The 14,656-nt window shown below is 32.0% G+C and overlaps 5 protein-coding genes across 5 annotated transcripts; 3 read left to right on the top strand and 2 right to left on the bottom strand.

Moving 5' to 3' along the window:
* Positions 1–526: 526 nt before the first annotated feature.
* PPL_05546 (C1 family peptidase) lies at positions 527–1,621 on the top strand (the record flags this gene model as incomplete). Its single annotated transcript, XM_020576425.1, has 2 exons — positions 527–956; positions 1,026–1,621. The coding sequence occupies 2 exons, from the start codon at positions 527–529 to the stop codon at positions 1,619–1,621; spliced, it is 1,026 nt and encodes a 341-aa protein (XP_020433674.1).
* Positions 1,622–1,909: 288 nt separating this feature from the next.
* Positions 1,910–3,858, top strand: pdi1 (uncharacterized protein; the record flags this gene model as incomplete). The annotated part of the gene is made up of 6 exons (XM_020576426.1): positions 1,910–1,931; positions 2,335–2,476; positions 2,542–2,911; positions 2,983–3,144; positions 3,224–3,351; positions 3,420–3,858. The coding sequence occupies 6 exons, from the start codon at positions 1,910–1,912 to the stop codon at positions 3,856–3,858; spliced, it is 1,263 nt and encodes a 420-aa protein (XP_020433675.1).
* An 85-nt stretch (positions 3,859–3,943) lies between these two features.
* Positions 3,944–4,694, bottom strand: PPL_05548 (uncharacterized protein; the record flags this gene model as incomplete). The annotated part of the gene is made up of 2 exons (XM_020576427.1): positions 3,944–4,522; positions 4,632–4,694. 2 exons carry the CDS (start codon positions 4,692–4,694, stop codon positions 3,944–3,946), a joined length of 642 nt encoding a protein of 213 aa, XP_020433676.1.
* A 155-nt stretch (positions 4,695–4,849) lies between these two features.
* Positions 4,850–8,024, bottom strand: trfA (uncharacterized protein; the record flags this gene model as incomplete). Its single annotated transcript, XM_020576428.1, has 6 exons — positions 4,850–6,599; positions 6,668–6,867; positions 6,941–7,348; positions 7,420–7,466; positions 7,501–7,597; positions 7,662–8,024. The coding sequence occupies 6 exons, from the start codon at positions 8,022–8,024 to the stop codon at positions 4,850–4,852; spliced, it is 2,865 nt and encodes a 954-aa protein (XP_020433677.1).
* A 605-nt stretch (positions 8,025–8,629) lies between these two features.
* On the top strand, positions 8,630–14,546 carry PPL_05550 (BSD domain-containing protein; the record flags this gene model as incomplete). The annotated part of the gene is made up of 12 exons (XM_020576429.1): positions 8,630–8,647; positions 9,058–9,087; positions 9,961–9,987; positions 10,217–10,262; positions 10,659–10,693; positions 11,640–11,772; positions 11,863–12,067; positions 12,153–12,279; positions 12,676–13,235; positions 13,610–13,791; positions 13,866–14,039; positions 14,122–14,546. 12 exons carry the CDS (start codon positions 8,630–8,632, stop codon positions 14,544–14,546), a joined length of 1,962 nt encoding a protein of 653 aa, XP_020433678.1.
* Between the last annotated feature and the right edge of the window lie 110 nt (positions 14,547–14,656).

Raw genomic sequence — 14,656 nt, forward strand, 5'->3', positions numbered from 1 at the left:
TTTTTTTTTTTGCTTAACAAAATCTGTATAACTCCTTGAAGTGGTAGAAATTTGATTCGAATTCAATCTTCTATTTATTTTTTACATATATTGGTACACTATTTTTGGGTTGGTTTTCATTTAAGATCGGCTGGATGTTGAAATTATTGTTTCATTTTTGGTGTGAGGAGCACTTGGATGGTGATGTTTGGTTGGCAAATGATGTTATCGCTTTTATCAATATTTGTTTTTATTTGCTGTTTAATATTTGCAGCTGATTTAAATTTAAATAATTTATAATTTGGTAAAAGTTGTTTGGAAAGTAGCAATTAATTTTCTAATTCATCACACATCTTCCATCTACTTGTTCTTCTGAAACCATCCAATATAAATATTGAACCAAGGAGTCAGCTTCTACATTCAATCATTTTATTTTATATTTTTAAATATTTATCTCTATTTATTATCTGTATATCTATTTAATTTAAAATTAATAATCAATATCCAATCTTTAGATCAATAATAATATTAGAATTATTTTTAAAGAATGAGATACTTAATTGCATTTTTAGTATGCTTGGTAGCGATTGCATCGGTCGATGCCATTCGTATCCAAAACAACAGTGGATTCCACCGTGCTCGTGACTTTGAGGGTGAATTCCGTCAATGGATGACCAAACACGAGAAATCTTATGCTGATGACTCTGAGTATTATCTCCGTCTCTCCCACTACATCAAGAACTTGAGAACCGTTGCCGACTACAACAAGAAGCACGCTGGTATGGCCAAATTTGCTCCAAACAAATTCTCTGATCTCTCCATTGAAGAGTTCCGTGCTGGTTATCTTAACTATGTTCCAAACAAACTCATCAAGGATCGCTCCACCAAACAAAACTTTGACTATCCAGCAAACATCCCAGTTTCACTCGATTGGAGACAAAAGGGATTCGTTACTCCAGTAAAGAACCAAGAACAATGTAAGTTGTTTTTTTTTAAAATATAATATACATTTTAAATATTAATATAAAAATAAAATTTTTTTTTAGGTGGATCATGTTGGGCTTTTTCTGCTGGTGAACAAATCGAAACTGCTTACATTATGGCTGGTAATGCTGCCCAAAATGTTTCTGAACAACAAATTGTTGATTGTGATCCATACGATGGTGGTTGTGGTGGTGGAGATCCAATGACTGCTTATCAATATGTCCAATCTGCTGGTGGTATCACTACCAATACCGACTACCCATACACTGCCACCGATGGTACCTGTTATGCTCAAAACACACCAAAATTCACTCAAATCGCTTCCTACGGTTACGCCTCTAACAAGGGTAACGAAACTGAATTGAAGCAAGCCATTGCTGCACGTGGACCATTGTCAATTTGTGTCGACGCCGAAACCTGGATGAACTACCAATCTGGTGTTTTGAACTCTAATTGCCCAGATGAATTGGATCATTGTGTTCAAATTGTAGGATATGACGTTGAACAGTCAACTAACACTCCATATTACATCGTCCGTAATTCCTGGGGAACCGACTGGGGTATGGAGGGTTACATATTAGTAGGAGAGGGTCAAAACTTGTGTGGCATTACGGATGAGGTGACCTATGTGGAAGTAGAAGCAGTACCAACCTTCTAAATAAGCAGCTCTCGATTAAAGATTGACACTTTGAACTGGTATCTGTGGCTAAACTCTAAAAAAAAAAAAAAAATTGTCGACTTTAAAAAAAAAATTAATAAAGTTTTTCTTGTATTAACTTGTAAGATTTCTTTAGTATTATTCCTTCTAAACAAGTAGATCTAGATTCAAAGATTGACACTTTGAATTTGTATTTGGATGAAAAAAAATATATATCAATTGTAGGATTGTTCAAATAAAAAAAAGGTAACCTTTAAAATCTTAACAAGCTATGAAAATTTTATACTCATGATTCTTAGAAGTAGCTCTGGTCAAAGAAACTCCAGAAATTGGCTTCCAGTTCTAGTGATCTTCTGAAGTACATGCGTTGGTTTGATTTGAAGGGTTTTGCTTTCTCGTTTAAAGAGAATGTCACAGATGCAACAACTTTAAACTCACTTAACAAGATCTAGTTGGATTCCTAAGTATGATATTTAAATTAGATTTTAATTATTATTTTATTGTTATTTTCAATTAATTGTACTGATAAACTGCAAGATCACTAAATCTGATTCAATTTTGCCTTTGGGGTTGAGTGATTCATTGAACAACAATTTTTTCATTTATTTTTAAAGTTAAATTTTTATTAAAACAAATTAATTAATTTAAAGATTGTTAAACATTTATATATATATTTGGTAATAATGAAATTTAACTATATACTATTGTTTTAGCAGTCTCTGTCATTTTTGTATCAGTTGGTTTGATTTCAGCTGCAGAGTCATCACCAGAAAATGATCAAGTACCCGATCATGTGATCACTTTAACAGATGCCGATAGTGCTGAAATAAAGAAAGGAATATGGTTCATCGAATTGTATGTAATCACTATAAACAATATAATTATAATGTTTACATATTAAAAATTGTCATATATGGTAGTTATGCACCATGGTGCGGATACTGTAAGAGATTAGCACCAGTATGGTCAGAGTTAGGTATCTATGCTCATCGTAACAAGTTGAATGTCAATATCGCAAGAATAAACTGTGATGATAACAAGGGAATATGTGGTGAGAACGATGTTCGTGGATACCCAACCATCAAACTCTTTGTCAACGGAACAAAAAAAGAGTACAGAAGTGGTAGAACCAAAGAAGCTTTTATCGGTTATCTTGATAAAATGTTGGGTGGTTACATCACAAAGGTTGACGATAAGGAATCCTTTGATAAACTAGTTAAATCCGACCCATTCAAAGTATCGTTCATCTACGTTGCTGAATCAGCAGAGAAGACACTTTCTGATCCATTGGTAAATATAACAAATCAATCATTATTATTTTTTTTTAACTATAATACTTATTCTTATTATAATTGTTATAGTATGAATCATTCAAAGATACAGCAATGGAGTTATTCGATACAAACAGTCCAAACTTTATTGAATTATCAGATGTCAAAGCTTTGGATATTGTAGTTAAACAACCATCTGTTGTACTATATAAGGATGAAAGATATGTTGTCTTTACCAAACCACTTTCAAATGTAATTATGATATAAATAAGAATCTTCTCTAACTATACAATTAAAAATACTAATGATTATCTATCTATCAATATTTTAGTTACCAGCATGGATGAAATCACAACAATTCCCAACACTTTCTCCAATTACCGATGCTTCATTCGGTCCATTGACTGAGCAATTCAAATACTTGGTTATGTTTGCTCATGATAACGTTCCACATCAATCGTAAATATAATTAACACTGTACATATATGAATTTTTAAAATATTAACGATTCATTATTATTTATTTAGAGAGATCGACTTGATGAAAAAGATTGCTAAAGTTCAAATCTCAGACGATCCATCTGAATTTGGATACAGTTACATTGTAGAGATGAACTATGGATCATGGTTAAAGAAGTTTGCAATCGAAAGATATCCAGCCGTTTTAGTTATCAGAGAGAGAGGTGACATCTACTACTATGACCCAGAATTGAAGCAACTGGATGAAATTCAAGTACCAAAGTTCCTCAATGATCTAAAGGCAGGTAAAGTCGATATGAAATACACTGATGTCGCCAGATACTACTTCCTAAGAACTGCCGAACTTCTCAGCACCTACGCTTATCACGTCATTGGAGTATTCCTTATACTCATTATCCTCTTGATTTGGCAATGCACTAGACCATCTGATGATGCCCCAATCAGTCCAAACCCACAATCATCTATCAAAGGAGAAAAAGAAAACTAACAAAAAAAAGATTATACAACTTAAAATATAAAAATTATTTCTTTAATGACAAAACAAGTTGTATATTATTTATTTATTTATTTATTCATTGTTGTTCTTCATGTTGTTGTTGTTGTTGTTGACTATTACACACCATTTGATATAATGATTTGATCTCCTCTCTAAAAGATAATATCTTATCTCGAATTCTATTGTTTTGTTTCAATTTCTGTTTCATGGTTTCGATCAACTGTCTCAGTGAATCTGATGTAATCTGAATTTCCTCATAGTTACTCTTGCAATACTCATCAAGACCCTTTTCAATCTCTGATCTAAATTCTTGGACAACCTTCTCCATTGATGTTTGAAAGCTACTGACCATTTGATTCAAATTCAAAATATATTCAACTTCATCTGGTGTCAAATCATGCTCCAAGGTGGTGTTGTTGTTGTTTTGTTGATCTTCATTTAGCTCTAAATGTTGTCTCTTTGTATTGAATTCATGACTTTGATCGATATTCTCTTGGGTTTTATTTAGAATATCTTGTTGATGCTGACTGATAAATTGATCTGCCAAATAATCAATACCACCAACCAAACTAAAAGAATCATATAAATCACTTTTCAAATCATTGTTATTCAAAATAGACAATCTATTTGAATCTGTACTTTCATTTGTAGTATCCTTTTTATAAAAAAAATGTTAAAAGATCATCTAATCATGTTCAATATTTGATTAAGGAGGATGAAGTTATAATAAATCTATCTGATAAACTATTTGCTTTTATAATTACATCTTTTTTAAGAAATGGTATTGGAGATACATTCTCCTCTAATCTCTTTAGTAATTCATTCATAAGTAATAACTAAATATTATTATTTGTGTGACAAATAAAAATGAAAAATGAAAAGTAAGTTTCAATTATACAATGTTTAATTTATTAATTATTTATAAATATTATCATTATTTTTGTTTTGTGATTTTTCTTTTGTTTTTTTATGGTATTTTTTCTCAATTAATATTGTTATTAGATAACTTTGATCGACTGGAGGGTTTGAATATTTTCAAGGATTCTTTCTTTTTATCACGCTCACCTCTCTCTCTTTCTTTCTCTCTATTATTTTCTCGGTATGTTTGAAGGTTCTTGTCATTCTCTCTGTCTCTTGCTCGCTCACTCTTGTTGACTTTAGATTCTGGTGAAAGTGATTCATTTTCACTACGCTTTGGCGATGAAGGGGTCTCGTCATCGTCGGCCTTGATACGCTTGTTAGCATCGTTGTTGTTTGTGTCATCGTCGAGCTTTCTCTTGTTTACTTCCTCTTGTGAGGCATCTTGTCCAGGTTCAATTTGGTCTGGACGCGGTGATAAACGAGGCGAGGTACCATTGTTATTGGTAGCGTTGTTCTTTGGATCATCGTTGGATTCAACAGATTCCTTTGGTGATTCCTTTGATTCCTTTGTCGAGGTTGGTGATGTTGATGAAGTAGAGGCGGACGATTCAATCTCTTCCTTCTCTTCCTTCTTCTCTGGAGACTTGGTTGTGGTTTCTTCGGAGGTCTCTTTGGTTGGCTTGACTTCAGCTTCCTCTTTTGACTTGGTCTCTTCGGTATCCTTCTTTTCCTCTTTCTCTTCCTTGGCTGGCGAAGCTGGTCTGTCCTCTTTGGTTGGCTTGACTTCAACTGGCTTCTCGACTTCCTTCATCTCGACATCCTCCTTGGGCGCAGGTACTACAGATGGTGATTCTTTGGTAGTCTCCTTTTCCTCTTTGGCTTTGGTTTGATCATCGTCGGTCATTTCTTTATCTTTTGAAATCTCCTTCTCCTTCTCTTTTTCTTTTTCCTTTTCCTTCTCAGCCTCGCTCTCCTTTTCTCTTTCTCTTTCACGCTCACGTTCGCGTTCTCTTTCTTTTTCTCTTTCTCTTTCTCTCTCGCGTTCTCTCTCGCGCTCTCTCTCTTTTTCTCTTTCGGTTTCTCTTTCTCTTTCCTTTTCTCTCTCACGTTCTCTTTCTCTTTCGCGCTCTCTTTCTCTTTCCTTTTCTCTTTCACGTTCTCTTTCTCTTTCACGCTCTCTTTCCTTCTCTCTTTCGGCTTCGCGCTCTCTTAAACGTTCTTTTTCTCTTTCAAGTTCACGTTCTCTGTCAAATTCGGCTTCACGTTCTCTCATTCTTTCACGTTCACGCTCGCGCTCAGTGATCTCCTTCAACTCTTTGTCTTCCTGTTGATGTGGATGTGGTTCTCTAAACTCCTTTGGCAATGGAAGCTCACGACGCTCGTCAAACTCTTTGCTCATTCTTTCCTTCTCAACAACCATTGGTCTTTCGAGATCTACAATCTCTCTGAGTTTGCTGAGTTCTGACTTGCCATGATGATTGTTGTTGTTGTTGTTGTTATTGTTGCCATTGATGTACTCTTCCTTTTCGTCCATGTGTCTAGTCTCTGGGCTGGATGCTGAATTTAACTCTTTACCTTTGTTCTTTTCGGTCTTCTTGTCGGTCAAAGATGAATTTAAGTCGTGTGAAGATGGTAAACTATTATTTCTATCTTCGGAAATGGCAATCTCTGATAACTCTGGGAGATTTGGAACTGGTCCGTTCGATCCGTTACTGTTACTGCTACCAATGCCTGGTCTACCGTTTCTATTGAGTTGATCCATTGTGTGTCCTGGCGAACATGGTTCGATGATCATAGGAGTAGATTTATCACTGACATAATCACTTGGCTCCTTCTCACCATTGTTATCAATGTAGTTGTCCTTTGATCTTCTAAAATTATTCAATATATTAATAAAAAAAGTTGTAATAAAATGATCATCAATAATGTTAATACTTACGCAATCTGGCCTTTAAGTGTTGCAAGCCTTGATTGAATGTGTTTGTTGTGTGGGTCCAACTCTGATGCCTTTTGGTAGGCATCCAATGAATCTGTGTATTGATTACAACTCTCGTATAAGGTACCAAGATCATACCATACTTCGCTAATGTATGGATTGATTCTAATGGCTCTTGTGTAAGCATCTAAAGCATCACGATACTATTAAAAAATATAATATAATATAATTAGTAAATAAAATAATGTTATAATTATATAATTAAATGATAATTACTTGATTAATTTGATAATAAAGAACACCAATTGAACACCAGAAAGAAGGATTTCTTCCATCTCTGTAAACAGCTTGTTGGTAAGCATCGTAGGCTTTCTTATACTTTTGTTGGATCATGTAACATCTACCCAACAAGTACCATGTCTGGGCATCAGAGGGATCAGCATCGATAGATTTCATCAAGAAACCAATAGCATAATCTTGGTTCGAGAAAGTTGGATTGTGATGATATAACCAACCTAATTGTTGAAGTACTTTAGCGTGAGATCCATTCTCTTTCAATACCTTTTCATATGCATCTCTTGCCAATGTATATTCCTTCTGTAATTCATAAACATGTCCAATCTGGAACCAAATATCTGAAGTTGACAAAGGTCTTGGTGGTGCCTTTAGTAAACTATTGAAATACTAAAATATAATAATAACATTAGATATTAAATGTTTTTTTTTTGATCTTTTATGATATTAAAATTTCATACCTCTAAGCTTTGCTCATATTTTCCTTGATGCTTATACAAAACACTATCTAAAGTAAATTTCATTGCTCTTTTCAAATTTACTATCCATCTTTAGTACTGCAGTGAAAGCTTCTTCGGCATGATCATATGAACCATATCTATCATACAAAATACCAATTCCGTACCACAAATTTGGATCCTAAGATTGTGTTTGTTAGTAAACAAAAAAAGCAATAGCTACAACCATTGTATTGTAATCATACCTTTGGGTTTGGAAGATGATATAAAGCGTGTTGATAAGCACTGTAAGCCTTTTGCAGTTCGTCCATCATTAAGAAACAATGTCCCATTGCACCCCAAACCTCGCCATTCTTGTTGTCTATATTGACGATTCTCTGAAAGTATTCGGATGCCTTGTGGAATTGCTCTTTGATTCTAAAGATCGATGCGATCTGTGTGAGTGCTTTAATTGAAAAAGGATTATGTTTGAGTGCGTTCTCATATGAAAAGAGTGCTTTATCCTGCTCTCCCATCAGCTCTGCAAACATTCCTAGTCGAAGCCAAACATTTTCATTTTGCTCCCTAAATTTCTGCTCCAATATCTTCAATGGGTCATTTGTAGCCATTTCTATACAATACTATTAATTACAACTGACTTTTATCTAATGTTTTATTAATAGTTAATAAATAAGCATCTAGAATAGAGACTACTTTTACTTTGTTACAACATACATATTAACTATATCTAATCTATTCTTGTCTTTTCTTATTTTTATTGTTTGTATATGATATTTAATAATTTATACCTGTTGTTATCTATTTGTATAAAAAGGAGAATAAAAAAAGATTAATAAACTGTTATGATCTTGATTTTAGATGAGCAATTAAAAAAAAACGCAAAGTGTTTATAAAAAAAAAAAAAAATAATTGAGTTTTCTCTCAAGTAAATTTTAGTTTTGAAAAATACGACCAAAAGTGTCGGATCAATGGTGGTGGGGTTATTTGAAGGATCAGTAATTTTTTTTTTTTACAAAAAGTCGAACAAATAGTGGCTGGTTGTGGTGCAGGTAGGATCAAAAATAAAAATATTGGGCAAATGAAACAATCCAGGTCACCTGTGTTGTGCAAAAGTAGAAAAAAAAAAATAAAATAAAAAAAAATAAAAAAATCGCAAATGTGGGTGTGTTGGACCCAGTTCTTTGTTTTGTATTACTGGATATACGACAAAGATATGATTGATGGTGTTGGTGTTGATATCGAAAAATGAAATTGATTTGATTGATTGATTGGCTGATTAATATGATTACTTTTTTTGCTTTTGTGATAATAAAAGAAGCACAAAGAAATTCAAGAGTGGCGTAAAGTGTTGACGTATGTTACTACTTTTAATTATGTACATTCAACTTTTCGAAATATTTAGAAATTAAATAAAGTTCTTTGTTTGATTTGTTTAGTTGTTGGTTAACTTTGTTTTGGTTGTTGTGTTGTTTGTTGTTACTGTTGTTGTTGCTGTTTTTTCAAATTTTAAAAAATAAAATTAAAATAACAAAACTTAATCCATAAAACAAAGGTAAAAAAAGAGTAGAAGCTAAGAAAAGAGAAAGATTAGGAATTAAATTTAAAAACCTAAATTGAATTGAATGGTTATATTTAATATAGAATAATGTAATATTTAGTGTATGTATTATTGTATGTGTTGTTGTTGCTGGTTGTTGGTTTGAGAAGAAATATTGTTTTACTTTACTTTACCCAAAGAGAAAAAGAAGATATTGAAAATATTAAAGTAATACTAAATGATAAACAAAAATATTTTTTTGATAATGAGAAGAATGGTTTTTATACAATTGGAGTTATAATATATGTAGTGTGCTGTGTTGTGTGACTGTAGTGTGGTGTGTTGTGTGTCGTGTGTTTTGTGTGTGTGTGTGAGCTATTATATTTATATAATTATAATTTTATTATATTATATTTTTAATGGTCTTGAATCCTCACTGACTCAATTTTTTTATTACTACACTAACTCTTTCTAAAAAAAAAAAAAAAAACAAAACAAAAAACAATAATTTTTTATAAATACCATTAAAAAAACACACACACACAACCCACACTCAAATACCCCCACCCCACCGAGGGGTAATTCTTAAGGTGTGTGTTTTATCTGTGGTGGGCTTATACCACACCACGCAGTTGAATGTCATAGCTCCATCCAAATGAAAACAAAAAAAATTTTAGAAAAAAAAAAAAAAAAAAAAAAAGGATTTGACAACACACGACTTTTCAGTGTGATCCAAACTTTTTTTTTTTTCCATTTGGCGGGGGTGGGTGTTGGAAACCAAATTAACCACACAACACCGATTCTATAGAGAACAATAAGTAGCATCGATGTGGGGAAGAATAGGAACGGAAAGAGTGAATTTTTGCTAAAGATAGACAGATAGATAGAAAGATGGCATATGTGATTTTGAGTGAAACAAAGAAATAAAGAAATAAAGAGAAAAGCTGAGAGAGAAAGAGAGAGAGAGAGGAAAGAGTAGCTACTTTGTTGTTTTTTTTTTTAATAAGATTATTACTATTGTTATTGTTTACTATGTAATTAATTGCACTTGTATGCTAAATAAACAAACAACCAATTTTGTCACTCGTTTGATTACATTGATATTGAGTATTATTGATATTTTGTATATGAGTCAATCAATTTAATAAACAATAAACATTTCTAATATCTTTGCTTTGGTCCAATGAAATTGTATTTGTTTGACTTTTGTGAAATTAATGTTGAATTATAGAGAGTGAATATGTTTAAATTCTCTTTAAAAAGGAACAAAGTAAAGGTGAAGGTATAGCTATCGAGTTTTGTTTTGGTGGTAATTGTTACACACAAACTCGAGCAATCAATAAATACTTGAAAAGTTTGATCTTACTATTTTTTTTTTTCTTTTTCCAGTTTGATTGGATTTGGAAAATTTGAATATACAGAATGGTAATAATAATGATATCTTAATGGGACTGGTTAGATTTGTCCGATGTTAACAGTTGTCTAGGTGTTGTTAACAAAATCTTAATAATGTTGGTTATACTTTTGTTACTTATTAGTCTATCTTAGATATCTTGTTATTTAAATATATATATATATAAATCTAAAATATATATTTGAATTTTAGTTAGAATTTTATATTTATAAATATATATATATTTGTTACTATTAGTATTAATGTTTTTGTTTGATGATGATGAAAATGATGATGTTATTTATTATTTAGGTTTGTTATTGAATGAATCTTTACATTACCCACAAGTGGGGTGTGGGTTGGTTCACGCTCACACACTCTGACCACTGACTTGGTAACACACTTGAGATTAATTCATTCACACACACACACACACACACAACTTATTTAACACTCAATACACAACACAATATTGGCAATTATAAATGTTTGATATTGTTATTTATAAAATATATTTATACATATATATATATTATATGTATTGACAATAGCCACATTAACAGCCATAACTTTTAATTAAACACTTCACACATCACACTCTGCTGTCACTTTTCGCTTTGATTAAAAAAAAAAAAACACACAACACAACACAACAGAACATAACATGAAAGACGTGTTGGTAGTACTGGAGTCAAATAAATATAGCAGCATTTATTAAATTTATGATTTATTATATTAATTTAAATCAATATCAATAATAGTAATAATTATCATCTAAGATAGCGAATCTTTTAGTTTTTCTATATATATGATATTTCCATCACTGTGTTAGATGCTTCTCTTTGCTAGTGTGAGGTTGATTGTGTGTTGTGTGTTGTGTGTGTATCTTGATTATAATTATTGTTTGTGTATATCTATCTATCACTGTTATTACCTTTTGACAAAATAATATAAATTTTAATATAAAATTATTTAATGTTTTTTTAAAATAAAAATCACAAAAGTTAACTTTTGTTTGTTAGATCTTGAAAAAAAAAAAATACTAAATTTATCAAATTGAACAAAAAAAAAAAAAAAAAAAAAAAAAAAAAACAAGTTTTGTATAAATTAGTCTTTGGTTGTATTTATTTATACACTCACTCCCTTTTTGAAAAATTGAACAAAAAAAAAAAAAAAAACCATTTGTCGACAATTATTATTATTCATTCTATTTCCATTAATATTTGGAATTTGTTTTTTTTTTTTTTTCCAGTTTAAATTGATCGATTGATCTATCTATTTATTTCTTATAAGAACGAAATGTCTACAACAACAACAACAACAAATGGAAATGGAACATCCAACCATGGTGTTTTAAAATCAACTATAGGTGATAAAGAAGAAGATGATAAAGATACTTCAATGATCACAGATACAGTTGTCGATAGTATGTAGAATCTATCAATCAATTATTTATGATGATCATCAACAACAACAACAAACTAACCGTCTAATTACTAAATATTCATATTCTTAGAAAAAGATGAAATCAGATCGATGTGGCAAATGGCATTTATACATCATTTCTTAACGCTGTTTGTTAAACCACTGCATGTAAAGACAATCTATATAGATGAACTAGAGAATGCATTGATAGAGCCCGATGAATTTAAAACCTATCTAACTGAACTATTCGTTCCGTTATTACGTCCAGTTGCAAAGCCAAAGTCTGGTGGTATAAAGTAGGTGTCTCTATTTGAAAAGTATACAGAAGTGGAATCTAACTGACTGATCTATCATTTTTCATTGTTACCAATTAAAAAAAAGTCCAGAGACATGGGAAGGTGTATTGAAACATGAAGTATCAAAGAAATCATTCGATTGTTTCGTTGAGAGTCCGTACCCAGAGGATTCCGAAAGCTTTACAAGTCTGTCGTTGGTCGACAGAGTGTTGGTATTGAAGGGTCTGTGTGATCTGCATCTGCTAAAGTCGAAACCACTACTAGAGAATATCAGTGAGACCGTCTCCAATCAGGAGCAAGAAAATTTGAGAGTGTCACCCATCGGATATGATAAAGATAAACTGTGCTACTGGTACTTTGGCGATACACGACTCTACAGAGAACCAAAGCAGATAAACACACGACGCACTTCCACGCCAACCAAGCCAAAGAAGGGCGAGAAGCGTTGGGAACTGGTGTGCAGCACCAAAGAGGAGTGGACAAAGTTCCTGGAGGACATTGACAACAGCGATTCCACCAACCAGAAACAACTGCATCAGGCACTGACAGAACTGCTGCCGGACGTCTACGAAGAGATGGACGCCTATCACAAGTACCGCTTACGAAAGGATCGCGAGAAACAACAAGCTCAACAAAAACAATTTTTGAATAACGCTGGCAATACCGGTTTGGTGATAAGACAGTTCCGTTCGCCAAGACTGGTGGAGTTGCAAATCAAGAAACTAGAGGAGGAACGACAGGAACAAGAAAGAAGAAAACAAAGAGCAGAGAATGGAAAGCGTGGCGCTAACAGTCGCGATAAAGATGACGATGGTGAAGATGAAGACGACGATGAAGAAGATGAAGACGACGATGATGAATTCGATCATCACGAAATGCAACATAGAATACTTGGATTGCGACCAAGAAAGAGACAAGCAACCAACACAACCACTACCACCACAACCACTAGCAATCATAGCAGCAATAGCAACGGTCCCACACAGATTCAACAGACAAGTAGTGGTAGAAGAATTGTTCAAAGACAACTCGATGAAAATGGTCTACCGATGTTACCTCGTTATCCTCGAAACAACAGAATAATAGAGACCGATCCAGTCGAAGAAGATCAATCCGAACCAAGCACTAACAACAGTAATAAAAACTCTGATGAAGAAATAACATCAGAGTAATAAAATACTTTCAAAAAAAAAAAAAAAAAAAAAGACCATATCAAACAAATAATAATCGTTTTATTGTTAAATGTTGAATATGTTACATATTCAAATGATTTGCTTTTTATATAATATGAACAAACAAATATAAAGATGATATATATATATATATATGAGTGTTCATCAAATATTTATTTCTTTCCCTAAAACAAAGAAGTCAAATTTTAGAAATCACCCACAGATTTGCTTATTTCGCAATATTAAAAAAAAAAATTGTCAAATTTTTTCTATTATTAATAAAAAACCCTTTCTCATTATCTCATCAAACTAGTTACAATATTAAAAGATAATAATAACTATTAGAGTAAGAGTTTTTATTTCTTTTAAGATCATATTTGGTGATGAATTTCTTTAGAAAACTATTAGATATACCAGAGGTTAAGCCTGACGATGCAAGAGAAAGAGAAGAGTTGGGTATTACCGATGAATTGATTGCATTCGTAAAGAATATCTCAAAGTATCCAGAGTCTTTTAAGGATTTCCCATTACAAACGCTTTCGAATAATACACGTATGTATATTCTATATCTATTCATCTTGTTAGTTAGCTTAATGTTACTAACCTATATATATTTACAACAATAGAATTTAGATTAAGTTCATTACAGACTAGACATGTCAATAAGATTATAACTATAGTAGAACCTTTGAATGAATTGAGATTTAAATTATGTCCTTTACATATGAAAGATGATGTATTTTGGAGGATCTATTTCATTCATATATCAAAGGTTACAACTCAAGTATTCGATACAGATGGTAAATATATATATAGATTTTATATTAAAACAGTTATCATAATGATATTAATATATAATTATATTATCAATTGAAAAAATAGATATACATAAGAAACCATCGTCTAGTCTTGATGAGCTGGATTCACAATTAGATCAAATAACAGCATCTGCACCCAACTTGATGCAGTACGATCAGGGTTTGAATGAGGATGAGGATAACTACTACTCTGACAATACCTACATAGATATACAACGTAAAGAAAAAGGATTGGACGCCGACAAAGAAGCAGAGGTCCCAAATTCCGATTTGATTGCATTGAAAAATAAGATTTTAGCATTGGATCAAACTATTGAAAAGAGAAAACAACAACTAATACAACAACAACAACAACAACAGCTACAACAACAACCAAACAATCAACAGACATCACCAACACAACAGACAGTTTCACCTACACAACCAACAACAAAACCATCAAGTCCTGGATTTTTAGATTTAGATTTTTTCAGTTCAATTATCAAATAACAATAATAATAATAATTCATTCTTATAATAATAATAATACAATCTATACTTTTTGATTAAATTTCAAATAATAATAAAACAAACTAGAATACAAACAAAACAAAAACAAT

This window comes from Heterostelium album (assembly GCF_000004825.1).
Source record: "Heterostelium album PN500 unplaced genomic scaffold PPL_contig12, whole genome shotgun sequence".
In the NCBI taxonomy this organism is placed as follows: Eukaryota; Evosea; class Eumycetozoa; order Acytosteliales; family Acytosteliaceae; genus Heterostelium; species Heterostelium album.